This window comes from Myxine glutinosa, chromosome 13 (assembly GCF_964187855.1).
Source record: "Myxine glutinosa chromosome 13, kmMyxGlut1.1, whole genome shotgun sequence".
Lineage (NCBI taxonomy): Eukaryota > Metazoa > Chordata > Myxini > Myxiniformes > Myxinidae > Myxine > Myxine glutinosa.
In genome coordinates, this window is record NC_136273.1 from 81,510,363 (window position 1) to 81,528,254 (window position 17,892).

Genomic DNA, 17,892 nt, shown 5'->3' on the forward strand with positions numbered 1-17,892 from the left:
AAGTTTCAATTCTCGTGAAAATTGATGAATTAGAGATCCATAAAACACTGTACGGAAGATGTTGTGGTGTCTTTTGGGTAGCACCAAACTGTAAATGTAAATACATCACTTGATGTGCCAGACTCTTAATTTCTGAAGTTGTTTTGTACATATTTTCTTGCAGGAATATTCCCCATATGCTGGATTTCCCCAGAGTCAATATGGTCAATACTACAACAGCACAGCATATGGTTCCTATGCGTCCAATAGCAGCAGTCAGAACCCTTCATCCACGACCTACCAGTTACAGGACTCCCAACCGGGGCTCAACAGCCGTGCAGGTGGGTAGAGAGCAATGAATTGAGCAGCATTGGGTAGTGATAAGTTTTATAGAAGGATAGCATTGCAGCCTCTTGTAATAATTGAACATCTAGTGAAGTAAATGCATTGCCCCTTAGCGATTACTGCATAGTACATTTCGGCGCACATTGGCACTGGGTGTTTTGTGAGTTGCTTTGAACTGCCAAAGGCCTTTCCATTTGGTCTCTCTCCCTGTTGCCTTGCTGACTCAGCTCCAAGCCTTGCTCACAATGGCTTGAAAAAGAGGAGCAGGAATGGGGGGAAATGGCAAAACATTAGCTTCTGAAACCCCCAGGGTGTCGATTTGAGCCGAAAGTAGACTCGACACTCTGCAGTTGTGCAGACTGCCCATATGCTCGGTGATTTATCTTCAAATGAATGTGTCTTTGGTGTTGCCCTCATCATTTTTTATGATGTGTCAAAGTCTGAAAAGGTGGAAGGGTAAAAGTGAGGGATTAGGCCCATGGGTGAAGAACGGTGTAATCGCTTAGCTTGATTCTGTGTGCGCCACATGTATTTGCGCACCTTCTGGATTTTGAGACCCTCCGACAAATTGTGCAACACCAACAAAAGCTGTAAGTCCCATTTTTGTGCAAGTGGATTAACTGGCAGGAATTAGAAACGGGACGGTGAAAACGCAATGGTCAGATCTCACAAAGGCCTTTTGTGAAAACCGAGAGGGAGTTACTGGCCCGCCCTCAGCATTAGAATGTGACCGCGACGCGACCGATCGTGCCAGGCGACTTTGGCTCCATGCATGGTCCGGCGACACCCGTGAAGGAACCGGAGGAGAGGACGCGGAGAGCATCAGGGAGCAAGAGCAGGGGTCGAGGTCGACGGAACAACCCTTCTCCACCACCCGATGGAGATCTGGAGGTACGGTTGACAAGGCCTTCGGCTATCATTTCCGGTCTTGGACTTTCACACAAAGCTTTTTGTTGACTATATTTACACTTATGCAGTAATTGTTTCAGTTAATTTCCAATTTTATTTGTTTACTGCACTTACAAACGTGAACTTTTAGTAGTAGCACGTTGTGATATCTCATTATGTGGCTTGTGGAACCCACTCCCTAACATTTAGAGAGTCTTCATCTGGGACCTAGATGAGACCATCATCGTCTTCCACTCACTTCTGACAGGATCTTACGCTTCCAGATATGGAAAGGTGAGAATCTCATGTGTGGCTTTGCTTTAATTTTAAAACTTAGTTAAATTTATCAACGTTTTACAAAGGTGCATTCAGAGCCTGGGTTCTGTGGCAGTGCAAGGTGGCTCGCTGCCTGTTTGGCCCAGTTTCCCTGGGATACGTTCATGTTGTGTTGTCATCTGAGATGTTTGAATGTTTGGCGCCGCAGGCTTGACAGCTGTCGCCTTGCTGTGACCAGCCAAAGCTGTCACGTGGTTTCGCAGGACTTTGGTCTTGCATGCCTTGTATCTTCGGTAGATTTGCTCTTAGTTTGATTTATTGCTGCTCATGATGAGAATCGTGTCATGTTTAGGTGTTTCTTTAACAAACAAAATAATAGTGTGTTGAATTCGAAATGAAAAGCAAATCGATTTTCACATGGGAAAGTCAGCAACAGTGTCATGGGCATGGATAGTAAGATCGAAACCAGGAAGGCTCCTTCTGAGGGAAGGGGGCACTCTATATTGTGCAACCTGCTCGGGGAAATTCTAACTTTAGCCAAACTTGACAAATTGTATTATGGTATTGGTTTATTAAATTGAATTTTCGTAACCTATTCTATGGGTGGGAGCCGACAAGATAGCTTGGAATTGAATATACTAGGGCATGCCCGTACTATATATAAGCTAGGACGTGCCCGTACGTGGGTGCCCGTTCCTTGCCAAAAAAAAAAAAAAAAAAAAATTTTGTGTAGGGGTGTGTGTGTGTAAACATCCTAGGGCGTGCCCGTACGTGGGTGCAAAAAAACATGCGTACAAACAACAACAACAAAAAAAAACTTTGAAACCACGTGGCAGTAACGACCACAGAACCCCCCCCCCCTCTATTTACATGAATGGTTTGGTCCATTCGCAACGACCACAGAACCCCCCCCTCTATTTACATGCAATGGTTTGGTCCATTCGCAACGCCAAAGCGAACGGCGAACGGCTAAATCGCCATAGCTCGGTAAGTACTTGTCCGATTAATTTCAAACCTTGAAAAGGCACATCCTCGGGTCCCCAGCAATATACCTGGCAAGTTTAAAGTATATCGGACCCGTGGTTGTCGAGAAACAGCGGTCACAGACAAACACACAGACACACAGACACACAGACACACAGACACACAGACACACAGAGATTACTGGAATTATAGATAGATACCCAGCTATACACTGTCATCTTGGTATTTTGCATGCAGGGCCATTCATCAGTGTGTGCCCCACCCATCTGGAGAACGTTAAACCAGGGAACCCTCTACAAATATTGGTTGTTGGTGGCGATAAAGATTCCATGGTGTCTTTCAATAAGAGAAGGCGATTTATTGCCGGCACCCTTGCCAAAGTAGTGTGTGTGTGTGTGTGTGTGTGTCGGTGTGCGTGTGTCGGTGTGCGCGTGTGTTGTACGTGTGTGTCGTTGTACATGTGTGTGGTATGTGTGGTCTTTCTGTGTATTTTATGCATATTTGACTAGGATGCAATCAAGAACTTGTCACCCGATTATATCCTTGGTGAGGTTTGCCGTTCCTCTTCTCACAGGGACTCAGGGCAGGAATTTGAAATTTGGCCAGGGTGCCAGTACACAACGGCCAACTATTTTCAAAAGGTACAGTGGGATCATTAACATCCATGAGAAAAATGCTTGCATATGGAAAGAGTGCTTGCTTACCTTCCTGTCCAAATGGTGATATACTCATTGATGCAGCACCCTGCCTGTAAAACACCAGGGTGACAGTTTATAGTCTAAGCTAGTAACTCAACCTAAATAAGACAGCTTATATGTGAGTACTCTACCTCCGAGCTATCCTACAGCCCTGAGCTTCAATACTACTGCTATGAATAAGTTCGTTATTTGTTTTGCCGTTTTGGCCCGAACCGCATTTGTTTCACCTAATTATTCACTATTCCACTTTGTTTTAGCATCTTGAGCATTTGGACAATTGACCAACCAGTTTATTGATGAAAGAAGGTTGCAATTTTAAAATGATCCTGGACTACATTTGTCTTGTTTGTGTCCAAAGCTCTTATTATTAGCTTCTCTTTTACTTTTGCTTGTCCCATTACTCAGCATCTGTTTGTAGCTAAAATAGTTACATTGGCGTATGATATTGTGGTGGTGGACCCTGGGGTGGACACGAGGTCAAATCTTCCACTCGGACGATCACTGATTTAGTGATGGATGATCCTTGGAGACCGTCCGCTGTCCACCCGGAAAGTCAAGCAGATCTTTACTTTGATTTCCGATTTACAGAAACACTAACGATGTATGGTGCCTCTGGTAGTTCCCCCGTTTGAAAAGGATTGGGGCCGAGCTTCAACCCCGGGGCAAACGTACTGCAAATTGAAACCTCCTAGAGAGCCATGTGTTTGACTTGCGCTGCCCTTATAATTTCCGAATTACGAACCACACACTTGGCCAATACACCAGTGGTGAGAAAACAGGTTTGTTAAAGGAAGCAAAGGGGGGGGGGGGGGGGGGGGGGATAGGGAGAACAAGAAAGGCACACACTGAGGGATTTACATACACAATGCATTAAACCACACACGCCCACTAATTATGACGGCTTATGCAATACCCTATCCAGCACATCACGAACATTCAGACAAGTGTACATCACAAGACAGAAAAAAACATCGTCTCCACGTGATGCTTGTGTGAGGTTGGTGTGGGTTGGTCGCCAAATTAGAGCTTTTTGGTAAAGCACATCAAGACTGAACTCTCAAACCTGTCTCCCTCCTCCAAATCCTGGTGGCATCTGATCAAATCTGTTTCTGGTGTTTGTTCCCCCTCCATCCTCTCCCTTACCTCAAATGGCTCCACAGCTGACACCGCACGTGACAAAGCCGAATGCCTCAACTCTGTGTTTGCCTCAAAATCTTGTGTCCCAAACCCATCTCTTTCTGCACCCACTTTACCCAGTCAAGTCCAGCTGCTCCTGGGCGCTGTGTCCTTCTCTCCTGACAAGGTGGAGAAGTTTCTGTCACACCTCGACACTGATTTTGCAACAGGACCAGATGGCATCAGCCCACGGGTCCTAAAGTCCTGCTCTACAGCTCTTTTACACCCTCTCTCAATTCTCTTCACCCTCTATTTTGCTCAAGGTCATCTGCCATCTGCTTGGAAATCGGCCAACATTACCGCTTTACACAAAAAAGGTGCCAAAATAGATTCTTGCATCGACAGACCAATCAGCCTGCTCCCAATAATTAGCAAGGTCATGGAATCCATCATTGCTTCGGATATCAAATCCTTCCTCTTCTCCAATGGCTTGATCTCGAATTATCAATTTGGATTCAGACCAGGTCATTCTACTCTGGACATGCTGTTACTGCTGTCTCAACAATGGATGGAGGTCATCAATGCCAAACAGGAAATCAGAGCTGTCTCCTCCGGTCTGGCACCCCGCCCTGCTCACCAAACTCTCCTCCTATGGTATCCATGGAAATCTCCACTCATGGCTTGCAGACTTTCTTTCTGGTCGCAGGCAACGTGTGGCCCTGAATGCAATTCTCTCTTCTCCCCTTCCTGTTCAGGCTGGAGTTCCTCAAGGCAGTGTTATGGGCCCTCTGCTTTTTCTGGTCTTCATTAATGATCTCTTAGACTCTGGAAAATCCTCTCTATCTCTTTGCTGATAACTCCACTCTCTGCCGCTCTATATCCCAACCCTCAGATCGGCAGGCAGCAGCCTCTTCACTCTCTGCAGACTTGGACAATATCACAAACTGGTCAAACAAGTGGAACGTGTCTTTCAATCCTGACAAATCTCACACTCTCACTATGTCTCTCTTAAAAGACTGTCTGGAAAACCCTCCCATCTACTTTCTGAACAATCCTCTTAAAGAAGTTCTGTCACTCAAGCTTTTGGGTCTTACTATCTGCCATGATCTTTCCTGGGAAAACCACATTTCCAAACTGGCCTCCAAAGCCAGTCGCCGTCTGGGCATCCTCCGTCGTGTGAAGTCCTTCCTTGGCACACCTGAGCTCCTCAACACATACAAGGCTTTCATCCGCAGCTCAATGGAATATTGCTCTCCCCTCTGGGCTGGTGCTCCTGCCTCATACCTAGCTCGGCTTCATGCGGTTGAAACCAAAGCATTCAGAATCATTGGAATCTCCCGCGATGAAACCGATTCTGAGGGCTTTTCTCTCTCTCTCACCACAGGCAGGTAGGTGGTCTTTCTGTCTTCTACCGACTTCTCCCCGGCCCTGCTCCCCCTGCTCTGTCTGTGCTCTATCCCCCAAAGATTCCTGCAGGACACACAAGATCTGCCAGCAACCCTCTTCTGGTGAAACTGCCAAAATCAAGACTCTCTGCTCACTTTCACTCCTTCATTCCTCTTTTCTCCCACCTGTGGAACAAACTCCCACACCCTCTTCAATCCCTCTCCTCCCTCCAGGTCTTTAAAACAGCTGTTCACCACCATCCTTTGTCTTCCCCCATCCAAAACCTTGATCTTTTCTACCCCCGCTAAAACACACCAAATCCGCCTCTTTAAATCCCCAACTTCTTTCCTGAAATTTCCAGAAGTTTCATTTGCTTTATACCGTGTATCCTTCACTCCTCCCCCAACCCTTCCCCTTCCACAGATCTACCGACGTCCCTGTTCTCTTCTGTTGTTGTGCTTGTGTACTTCCCTCTCTCCCCCTCTTGTCTCCCGCTCCCATCATTGCATGTTTTATGTGTCTGTGCATCTTTTCATGTTCAATGTGTTAGCTCTTACACGAGTCTCGATTCTGTATTTTAAAAAAATCAAAAAACTATGTTTGCAGAAAACAAAGTGAAGCCTTCCAAGAAAAGAACACTTTCCCTACAGTCAAACATGGAGGAGGTTCAGTGATGATTTGGGGTTGCTGTGCTGCCTTTGGCACTGGGTGCCTTGATGTGTGCATGAGATCATGAAATCAGGAGATTACCAAGGCATTTTGGAGCGCAATGTTCAACCCAGTGTCAGAAAGCTGGGTCTCCATCAAAGGTCTTTTCGAAGGTCGAAGGTTTTGGATCTTGCAGCACGCCAATGAGCCCAAACACACTTGGAAAAAGCACCTCGGAATGGTTCAAGACAAAACGCTGGACTGTTCTGAAGTGTCCAGCAATGAGTCCAGATCTAAATCCCATTGAACACCTGTGGGGAGATCTGAAAACAGCAGCTGGGAGAAAGCACCATTCAAATCTGGGAGAACTGGAGCACTTTGCACAAGTAGAGTGGGCCAAACTGCCAGTAGAAATGTGTAGGAAGCTCATTCATGGCTATAGACCGATCCGATAAGGACGATCGTGCCCCCTTCGCCGACAGGCGGCGCTCTTGCGTCCACCATTACTGGGAGGTGTCCCGATCCAAACTTAACTCCAGCTGGCTGCGCCAGCACAACTAACATCGCGATCGTACATGAAAAGTGTCTGTGATAATCGTTCTCAAGTGTTTCTCTATACGTGTGGAGCGGTCGTGGACACCTGGCACCTGAAGGCACACGATTCAAACCCTGTTTTCGGCGATATCGCCGGGCGCCGAAGGCCGAAACATAGATTTCTTCCCTCAGAGTCCACCTCCGCCCGGGCCGGCCACCTCTGGAAACTATGGCTAGGCCCGAAGTGGCCGCTGCCGAGCCCCAAGTTCCTTGATCACTTGGGTCGCGACTCGTCTGGCAGACCCGACTGGGCCTCCGTCCCTTTGCGCGGGCCGCCTCACCGGCTCCTTATCGCTTCATCGATTCTTCCATACGGCCAGGTCACGGTGGGTGTATCACTGCCGCCCCGCATGGATTCTTCCCTCAGAGTCCACCTCTGCGCGGGCCGCCACACCGGCTCCTCGTCGGTCGTATAGCTCGGTGGACCGGTCGTATCGTCCACGATTCCATCTTCTCCGATGAATCTAACAAACAAATATATTTAGTATCGATATTCTTTCGGCAAAGTGAACTGAGACCGGTAACTGCATGTAATCTGAACGCTGGAGAGCAAGCCGAATGAAGCGGGCACCTCCCAACTATGGCGGCGTCTATAGAGGGCGCCCGTCCATTGAACCCTCCGTTGGATCGGTCTACAGGAAGCGCTTGACTGCAGTTATTTTGTCCAAAGGCCATGCTACCAAATATTAAGTCGAGGGTGTCAATAATTTTGTCAATGCCATTTCTTTTTCTTTTTTGATTTAAAAGGATATATTAAGTTCTGAATCGAAAACAATGCTTCTGTAATATTAACAGTGAAATAAAAAATTGTGGAGACCAAATACTTTTGTCAATTTCAACTTATTTTTGGAGAAAATTGTGCGTTATTTGAAAAAAGTGCAAAGGTGCCAATATTTTTGGCCACGACTATTGGTTCACGAGTTATCAAGTGACCACTATATTCGTCTTGTGTGTGCGTCTGTCTTTGTGTCTGTCTGTCCGCAGCATAACTACCCGATGATATCATCCGATCTTGATGAAACTTGGGTGGGAGGTTGATATCATGATCCAGTTGTGTCCTGCCGAGAGTGGGCGTACTGCGCCCATTGTGGGCGGAGCCATGCCCGAAAAAGATGTCTTTTTAGGGGGTAATCGAGTTCAAGCTACATCTTCTCTGAGGGGTTTGGTGGAATCTGACAGGGGTTTCGATATTTGGTCAGGCGAATGTCATGTTTCTAGCCCCATGGAGCTCGATCTTTTTTTTTTGGGGTTTTATTTATTTATTTATTTATTTATTTATTTTCATTTCATTTTTGACCGAATTTTCGGTATTGTGTAGCTAACTAACCTCATAACTGATTATACATTATTTTCTATCTCATTTCAAGGTCAGTAACCTTCGTTTTGACATTTCCGGGCCTGGCCTGTCCGGGCCTGTTTCAGTTATAGTCCGTGTCCTTTGTCATTGAATACTGCTCGCTCGTGAACCATCGGCGTCTCCTGACTTGTTTCTGCACATATCGACCCCACCTTATTTGACCATATCCATGTTGAAGGGCCAAAACGGGATGATACTGAGGACCTCGACTGAAGACCCAGTCAGTGAGGCACACTTGGGACCAGGTGTGTTTTGAAATTAGAGTTTGAGGTCATTCCACATGGAAGTCCACCTGCAAACCAAACTCTCCACTTTCAATGCAGAGAGAACCATGCAGCACTCTTAGAATGTCCAAAATAGACTTCCGGGGCAAATGAGTTGAGGAGCCGTCTTCTGCAGTAAACCCTTGAGGGGATGTGCAGGGATTTCCAAGGCTGATCCAAAGGCGTGCGCGATGTGCACCCTAAAATTAGTTGGTTCTTTTCTTCATATTGCTGTGCCAGGGAATTTCTCTCCCTGGCGAAATGACAGGCCACTCTGCTCGATGAATGCTCTTGGCAGCTGCCGCTTGGTGGATGGAAGAAGATCCTTTTTGATGGTACCATGTCTTTCTCACCCGCTTACCTTCGACCCCTCTTTTCTGAGTGGGTCTCGTGGTGGATAAGCTTTATTTTATTTGCGAAAGAGTCGGGATTAAGGGATCACAAAAGATTATGGGGTATGTGTGCCCATAAGTCAAAATAGATTTGACCCAGGAATTATTTTACCAGATGGCTTGTTGCAGTGTCTGGATTTCCATTTAATCTTCCTTTTATTGTTTCCCAATTTCCTTCTCCGAACAAAACTCATGAGTATGGATTTAACAGTTTGGCAGCTTGTGACAGGTTATGGAATAACATTTTTCATATTATCCTCCCCAATACCCATCCCCTATCAATTTAGTTTATTTTATTTCTTTGAGAATATCTTAAGTTACCGAATCCAGTGGGGCTCCACAATTGTAAAGTTTGGTACTGCACAGAATTGGGACACAATGGCCATAATTTATTGAATGAATGTCTAGTTCTGGAATGTGGCATTGCTCTGCTGAATGTATTATTCATTATTATGCATTATTCCACTGTCACATACTGGTATCCTTGGCACAGTATTAGCAGAAAAAAAAAAAGAACTTCCTAAGCAGTTTCGCAGAAGGTGGCGTCTGCAGCCTGCCCATGTTCGAGTCTCTTGGAATAGCTTGTTCAGTTTGAGTGTAAACATGCATAGGGTGCTCACCAGGTGGTTTCCTGCATGTTTTCTCAACAGTTGCTCAACGTCTTCCTCCAAGTCGTGATTACAAGTCGCTTACCTGTGGTGTGATGACATTTCATGCCAGACTAAATTTGATGCACAGCAAATTATTCTGAAAAGTCAGTGAAATATAACGCTAGAGAATAGGATTTATTTATTTATTTTCACTTGCAGCATTCCTGTTGGCTCCCTGAACCGCTTCCTTTCTTCCTGCCATTCTCAGCTTTATTGCTGTTATCACTCATTCTAGTTGATGTGGTCTCCCTCTTTTTTCGGCTCATTCTGATACACTCTATGACTGGAGGGACCAAAGAATGGCATGCTGTCCTTTATCGCCCATCAAATAGCATCCGCGGTGTGAACACATAACAGGCGCTCGCTTACGATGGCCTCCCGGAGGACGTTCCTCCTCGACGAGCTTCTCGCGAGCCAGGGGATGTGATCCCGCGGGGTGGTCGTTTCATCGGCAGGAAGCGTCCGAAACACTTTATGGCGAGCCCGTTCCGCTTGACAAGCCGGGGGAAGTTAGCCTCGCGAGAGTCTGCTCTACGGCGTGTGCTTGACACTTAGACCCGAATGTTGTACATGATTTATGACGGTGTTAATGACATTGGGATAGTATTCACCAGCTTCCTTTCACATGTTATTGATATGAATAGGTTCATCATCATTGTTTTGCGGGACGTGAGTCAAATTTTTTTGGGACATTTTAATGAGCATGTCTTGTATGACAATTAAACGGATGATTGTTAGTTTGATTACCTATGCGGATAGACATTCCAAACACTGTTTTGATCTAATTGATGGAATTATTTATTTATTTCGGGGGAATTTTATTGGGTTATGCCTCATAACTTAGTTAATGCTCACTTATGTCAATGAAATAATTTAAATGTTCAAAATTTGGTGCACATTGTTTCCATTTTTTAAAATTGACAATGCATCATTGAGTATTGTCATAATTTGCTAATTCCTTGACGATCTGGATGTTGTTCTTGATTTGTTTGGATTTAACAAACAGGGTTTAATGACGTTATGCTGTTTGCTGCATCATTTCTGCCCGTCATAAATCTTACACTTCAAATGACTTAGGTTCATGCTCTTTTTCTTTCATTTTTCCTCTTCCCCTTATTGCTCTGGATTTCCACTCCAGGACCCACCGACGTCGGTGTCATTAGGCCTGCGGATGGAAGAGATGATTTTCAACTTGGCGGACACACACCTTTTCTTCAATGATCTTGAGGTATGTGGTCAATTCGAAATCGGTGGGTTGATTATCATTAGCTTTGGAAGCATTTTTGTATGGTGACCCCTCTGGAGAATGCACATTATTCATCGAGGCTCGTCATGCTTGGTGTTTTCTGTATGAGCACGTAGCTCATGATTTTGAGATCTCAAGTTCTAAACCCAAACACTGTGTTGACGAGTCCTGAGTTTCTTAATATCCATGTAATTAATGTCAAAGTCCACTGACGTCTCCCGATCTCCCTGTCCTGCAGATGATGCGTCTGCGTGTGCATGTGTATATATATATAGCGCTCGTCACGCTGTTATGTTCGTTGATTATTATCCCCGCCGATCGCACCGCACCCCCTGGTTTTGGTTTGCACTGGTGGGAACGATGGTCTGTGTGGCAGACAGGCTGTTGGTTCCTTGCGGGTTATGCGGTATTTACCGTGTGAGACATAATTCGTGGCTGGTGCTCACCATTAAAGCTAGGAGGTGCCTTGATCATATATATATATATATATATATCTTCCTCCATGAAACTGAATTTATTAAAAGCACATGCTTCTTGGTGACACACAAGGTGCCATTTTATACTAGTAATCAGCTCGTGGCATTGTCACCTCATTAATGACGCAACCAACAGTAGGTGAAACTGAATCCTGGTCATTTGCCAGTCACCATTTTAGGGATGGAAGGAGTAGTCCTTTCATAGTCTATGGTTGTGAACTCCAGTATCCTCAAGATCGAACAGAGTCAAGACAGCCAACTTAATGTACATTTATGCAGCACCACAGCCACTTGGATTGAAGTAAACTAAAATTCAAACAAGAATGGCACTCGGTAGAGCACATACCAGCTGAACGGTTAACATTTTGTATCCCACTGATAGGCCGGATCTGAATCCGGAGCTTCATCAAAATCGAATCAGCTTGTTCTTGTCACCTACCCAATTCATCTACCAATTTTTGTCATAACCCGTCCACAACGTTTTCAAATAGTATGTGATATATCGTTTGAGGACCAGTTCACTGGTAATTCCCTGTTTGTCGTTAAAGGCGGCAAAAAGGGTTGGCGTCAGGAAGGGCATCCGGCCGTAAAACATTGCTTCAAAAAGGGAAACCGAAAAACAACAACAACCACGGTTCCCGAAAAAGGCCAACCCCCGCTTGCGGGGAAAAATGGCCTTTAAAGGTGGTTTATATCGTTTTTGGTCCTATCTCTCGATTATGAAGTCACTTTGAAAAATAAAAAATTGGCGGATCTGGATCTTCACCGAAATCGAATCAATTTGTCGTTGCCGCACACACACCAAACCTCTTCCATGTTTTCCCGAATCCTTCCACAACTTTTTGATGCAGAATATAGTGCTGTAACTAGTTTTTGGCCCCATCTCTCAATGGTAAAGGATCACATCAAAAAATATATGTATAATTCTCGTATCTAGATCCGGATCTTCACCAAAATCGAATCAATTTGTCACACACCCAACCTGTCCACCAAGTTTCGTCTGAATCCATCCATAACTTTTGGAGATATCGAACTCACAGACAGACAGACAAACAGGGGTGAAAATATAACCTTGGTCCACCTTCGGCAACGGAGGTAAAAACAGTGCATTTGTAAATCAGGAAAATCTATTTTACAGTAGATTGCAAATGAAGAAGAGGCAGTTCAATGAGCAAGGTACTTCACCACTGAGGTTATCCATCTGTGAACGAAAGTGTGAACATGAACTAAATCCCGCTGGAACTTTTCACTCGTTTCTCGTTTACTATTCAGGCTGTTGAAGTCTGTGCAGGAAATAAGACAGACCAGTGCAGGCCATTGTTGTACTAGCTGTGTTTATGTTGACGATGACGTTACATTTTCTTGTGCGCGCGCTCATCCTGAGAGACCTTCTCGGGGAACTCTGCAGTCGGCCACGTCCGCATGTTGTTTCATTACGCAAAACCGAGTTTTATCCGGCAAACAGAAACGGACACAAGTTCATATTGTATTTGCGAGAACACGGGGAGCTTTCTAGCCTGCTGCTTTTACGAAGCAGATGTCCGAGCAACGGCGGGACAGGGTGTTAGATGATGGCGGTTCCCCATTTTTCACTCTGCCAAACAGGCAGCCAAATTTTCTGCCCTCGTGCAATAAACGCAGTTTATCCGAGGCACCAGGGGGTGTGAAACATAACGTGGATGTGGTCGTAATGCTCCACCGCAACTGTGCGCGTGGCACTTGAGGCTGTCGGTGCATCATTATTTTTGGAATGTGGACCTAAAGCTCCTCGTGAAAGCTCCAGCAAAAGGGCCTGCTTTCTTTTTGATGTTGCTCTGTACATTGCTGGAAATCCCGACCGTTATTAGACAAACCAGGTTGAAATCTCATCTTCCCGGGTAATATTAAATAGGTTTTTTTTCTTCTGACAGGGGTCCTGCGGAGCCTCTGTTATTGGCTTGTCACTCACGGCTGCGACCGTGGAACCTGAATCTGCTGCCGGACGGCTATAGCTTCATTTGCTTCCTCCAGTGCGATTCCACCCCACACGCATTTAAAATGAAATCCCAAAACCAACCGGCTTTGGTCGGCCGAGGAGTCGTGTCTGCAGACACCGTGCGATTTGGGCACCTCGGTACTTTTCCTGCCGTAGGACGCACGCACGCACTGCCCGGCACCACGAGAAATTGATTACAGCTGTGGAGCCCGCCTCGCTGTGCCGGTCGTCCCGACGGACCCCCCACCCCCCTGATTTACAAGGCCGAGCTGACTGGCTCTGAGACTGCAAAATCCATCAGGCCGCTGCTGACAAAGAATGCGCACGCCGGCCCGTTGAAGAAAACTGTTAGGCTATGCCCAGGAACCCCGGTGCACCATGGCTTCCCCACTCGCCGTTTCTGCTCGTCTATCATTGCATCATCGTCTACCAGACCTTTTGCCATCCATAATGCTTCGTTGAATAGCTCGGCCTACTCTAACCTATTTGAGCACGGTGACTGGGAAAAGATCTTCGATGAGTTAGCCGACCTCCACAAAACTTACAGAACTTTCACGACTTTCTATATCCCCTGCTTCCTGTTACAGTAGAGTGTTACTGGTGAAGTTTCATACAAATGTCCTTTGAATAGTAATTATTTCACAAATTGCGTAAACGTCACGTTGTTGCATCACTTAATTGCTCAAAGCTGCAAATACGTTCCCGTCCTTCGTCATTAGCCTCGCCCGAAAGGGAGAGGCTATTGTAATTGGTCTGTATGTCGGCGAGTGTGAGAGTCTGCAGACAGATCTACTTTAATATAAATCGTTCATTCACAGAACTATTGTCATCTCGAGACCTCAATGAGGCCTTGTTGTATGTTCTGTCTTGTTACCCTCGCCTGAGGAGAGGGTATTGCATTTGAGTCCGTTTGTTTGTCTGTGTGGCTGTTTGTTTGTTTGTTTGTTTGTCCGCACAGAATAAATATGATTTTTCTCTGCAACCGTTGGTCCAATTGACAGGAAATTTTCACCACAGGTGCACCTCCACCTCTTAATTTTTTAAATGATAATTATGACGTCATATATCACGTGGTACGGAGACCATCTTGGCAAAACCGAAAACCTTGCACCTCTATATCTCCGAAAGCGCTGCATAGAAAAAATTGAGAAATGGCTCATTGTAAAGAACTCTCCATGGGGAATAAAATATGGTAATGATGATGTCATAGGTGCCTCCATTATGTCATAATTCAACAAATACAAAACTTTTTTCCGATCAAGATGAAATTTCTTGAGCATCATCTAGGGATAAATTGGTGGAGGAAAAAACAAAACAATGATGACGTCATCGGTCACGTGGTTCGGCCGCCATATTTGTTTTAACACAAAAGCCTTAAAAACACTAACAACACGTCCTGGCGAGGGTCTGCAATCTCTGATTGCTCCTTCTTGTTTAACATTTTTTCTTGTTTTGTCATAATGTTTCTTTTATCGTGGTATTGTTCTTCAGTTCATGTATTTGTACAGTATATTTCCACTTTTAATGTTAAATTGTTTGTAAATAATTCAAAGTTGTGTGTTGCTCTCACCCATAAGCCGTCTGGCCTCGGTTCAAATCCCGACCCAACTTTAAGCTGGTATATGAGGTGTTTCACAGGCACAGTGATTCATCAATGTGTGTGCTATCTTTTGGATGGACGTTAAATTGGTGGCCCGTCTGCCTGCATTAGTTGGTGGACGTTAAATATGCCACGGTGTCATTCACAAAGATTAGGCGAGCTATCACCAGCACCATGAACAAATTACAAATTTCAGGTCCAACTTCAGTTGAACGTCAGGCCTTGCCAGCCGGTTTGTGAAAGACTTGAGCCAAAATCTCCCCCGACCATTCTCAGGGAGCCTGCTCAGCGTCGACGAGTCTGGCATTTCACTCAGGCCAACTGGCACGGTCTTCAAGCAGCCATCAATCATCTGGACTGGTCTCCCATCTCTACCACCTCTGACATCAACTCATCCTGGGAATTCTTCCAAAGTAATTTGCTCTCTCTCATGCACAGATTTATCCCATCTCGTCTTCAGTTGTCATACCCTTCCTCCCGTCCATGGTACACGGAATCTTGTGGTGAGGCTGTTGCCCAGAAACAACTTGCCTTCGTCTCCTGGAAAGCAAATCCAACGGAAGGAAATCTCATTTCCTTTCACAAAGCCCGAAACAAGTGTGTGTCCACCCTCAGGTGAGCCAGGAAACAATATCTCTCCGTTCTCAAGACCGAACTCTCTTATCTGTCTCCCTCTTCAAAATCCTGGTGGCATCTGGTCAAATCTGTTTCTGGTGTTTGTTCCCCCTCCATCCCCTCCCTTACCTCAAACGGCTACACAGCTGACTCCGCACGTGAAAAAGCTGAATGCCTCAACTCTGTGTTTGCCTCTAAATCTTGTGTCCCAAACCCATCCCTCTCTGTATCCACTGTACCCAGTCGTACCCAGCTGCTCCTGGACTCCATGTCCTTTCCTCCTGACAAGGTGGAAAAGTTTCTGTCAACCCTCGACTCTGATTCTGCAACTGGACCTGACGGCATCAGCCCACGGGTTCTAAAATCCTGTTCTTCTGCTCTTTCACTCCCTCTCTCTGTTCTCTTCACCCTCTCTTTTGCTCAAGGTCAACTGCCTTCTGCTTGGAAATCAGCCAACATCACCGCTTTGCACAAAAAATGTGCAAAAACAGATCCTAGCGACTACAGACCAATCAGCCTTCTCCCAATTTTCAGCAAAGTCATGGAATCCATCATTGCTTCGGATATGATATCTTTCCTCTTCTCCAATGGCTTGATCTCTGATCATCAATTTGGTTTCAGACCAGGTCACTCTACTCTGGACATGCTGCTTCTGCTGTCTCAACAATGGATGGAGGTCCTCAATGCCAAACAGGAAATCGGAGCTGTCTCCCTCGACATATCACGTGCTTTCGATACGGTCTGGCACCCCGCTCTGCTCACCAAACTCTCCTCCTTTGGTATCCATGGAAATCTCCATGCATGGCTGGCGGACTTCCTCTCTAGTCGTAGTCAGTGTGTGGCCCTGAATGGGTTTCTCTCATCTCCTCTTCCTGTTCAGGCTGGAGTTCCCCAAGGCAGTATTCTGGGCCCTGTGCTTTTTCTGGTCTTCATCAATAATCTCTCTGACTCTCTTGAAAATCTGCTCTATCTCTTTGCGGATGACTCCACTCTCTGCCGCTCCATTCCTCATCCCTCAGATCGGCAGTCTGCAGCCTCCTCACTCTCTGCAGACCTGGACAAAATCACAGACTGGGCAAACAAGTGGAACATGTGTTTCAATCCTGACAAATCTCACACTCTTACGATGTCTCTCCGAAAAGACCGAATGGACAACCCTCCCATCTACTTTCTGAATAATCCTCTCCAAGAAGTTCTGTCACTCAAGCTTTTGAGTCTCACTATCTGCCATGATCTTTCCTGGGAAAACCACATTTCCAAGCTGGCCTCCAAGGCCAGTCGCCGACTGGGCATCCTCCGTCGTGCGAAGTCCTTCCTTGGCACACCTGAGCTCCTCACCACATACAAGGCTTTCATCTGGAGCTCAATGGAGTACTGCTCTCCCCTCTGGGCTGGTGCTCCTGCCTCACACCTAGCTCGTCTTCACGCTGTTGAAACCAAAGCATTCCGAATCATTGGAATCTCCCGCGATGACGCTATCTCCGAGGGCCTCTCACTTACTCACCGCAGGCAGGTTGGTGGTCTTTCCGTCTTCTACCGACTCCTCTCCGGCCTTGCTCCCCCAGCTCTCTCTGGGCTCTGTCCCCCAAATATTCCTACAGGTCGCACAAGATCTGCCTGCAACCCTCTTATGGTTAAACTGCCAAAATCAAGACTCTCTGCTCACCTTCACTCCTTCATTCCTCTTTTCTCCCGCCTCTGGAACAAACTCCCTCACTCTCTTCCATCCCACTCCTCCCTCCAGGTCTTTAAAACGGCTGTTCACCACCATCTCTTATCTTCCCCAATCCAAAACCTTGATCTTTTCTACCCCCGCTAATTTCACCCCAAATCCACTTTTTGAGGTGCCGACTTCTTTCCTGGAAGTCCTTGGTATCCTTGCGTTTTGTACCTATCCTGCCCTCCCCCCCCCCCCCCCCCCAGGCCCTCTCCCGATGTCCCTGCTCTCAAATGTTGTGTTTGTGTGCTTCCTCCCCGTCTCTCCCCATCTTGTCGACCGCTCCCCTTTTTATATACTTTGTTTGCTTGTTTGTTTGATTTGTTTGTTTGATAAATGTTAGCTCTTTCACGAGCCTCGACTCTGTGTTCAATAAAAAAAAGAATAAAAAAAAGCCAACCTCATAACATGGGAATAATTGTGGTCGTTAAGAAGAAGGTTTTATGTTGGGAGTAAGATTGTAAAGTGTATTGTAAAGTGTTGGGAGTAAGATTGTAGTGTATATAAATAAATAATGGTTCCCGAAATTATTTACAATCCTGTACTATTCTCTCAAGTAAATAAAATATATAAATTGCCAAAATTCAGAGATCAAGTCGGTTTTTCGAGAAACATGTGTCCCACGACTTTTGGCCCTGATCCCAAAATAAATTGACATACCTTATAACAACAACAGGCATTTTAAGG

The 17,892-nt window shown here is 45.8% G+C and overlaps 1 protein-coding gene across 13 annotated transcripts in view; it reads left to right on the forward strand.

Moving 5' to 3' along the window:
• The window catches only part of LOC137439047 (protein phosphatase EYA1), a 267,871-nt gene that overhangs the window by 229,196 nt on the left and 20,783 nt on the right, over positions 1-17,892 (forward strand). For all 13 annotated transcript variants that reach the window (XM_078767698.1, XM_068134674.2, XM_068134677.2 and 10 more), the window contains 4 exons: positions 164-320; positions 1,079-1,215; positions 1,423-1,506; positions 10,715-10,804. In XM_078767698.1, the coding sequence (XP_078623824.1) occupies positions 164-320; positions 1,079-1,215; positions 1,423-1,506; positions 10,715-10,804 (468 nt within the window). The remainder of the gene's footprint in view (positions 1-163; positions 321-1,078; positions 1,216-1,422; positions 1,507-10,714; positions 10,805-17,892) is intronic.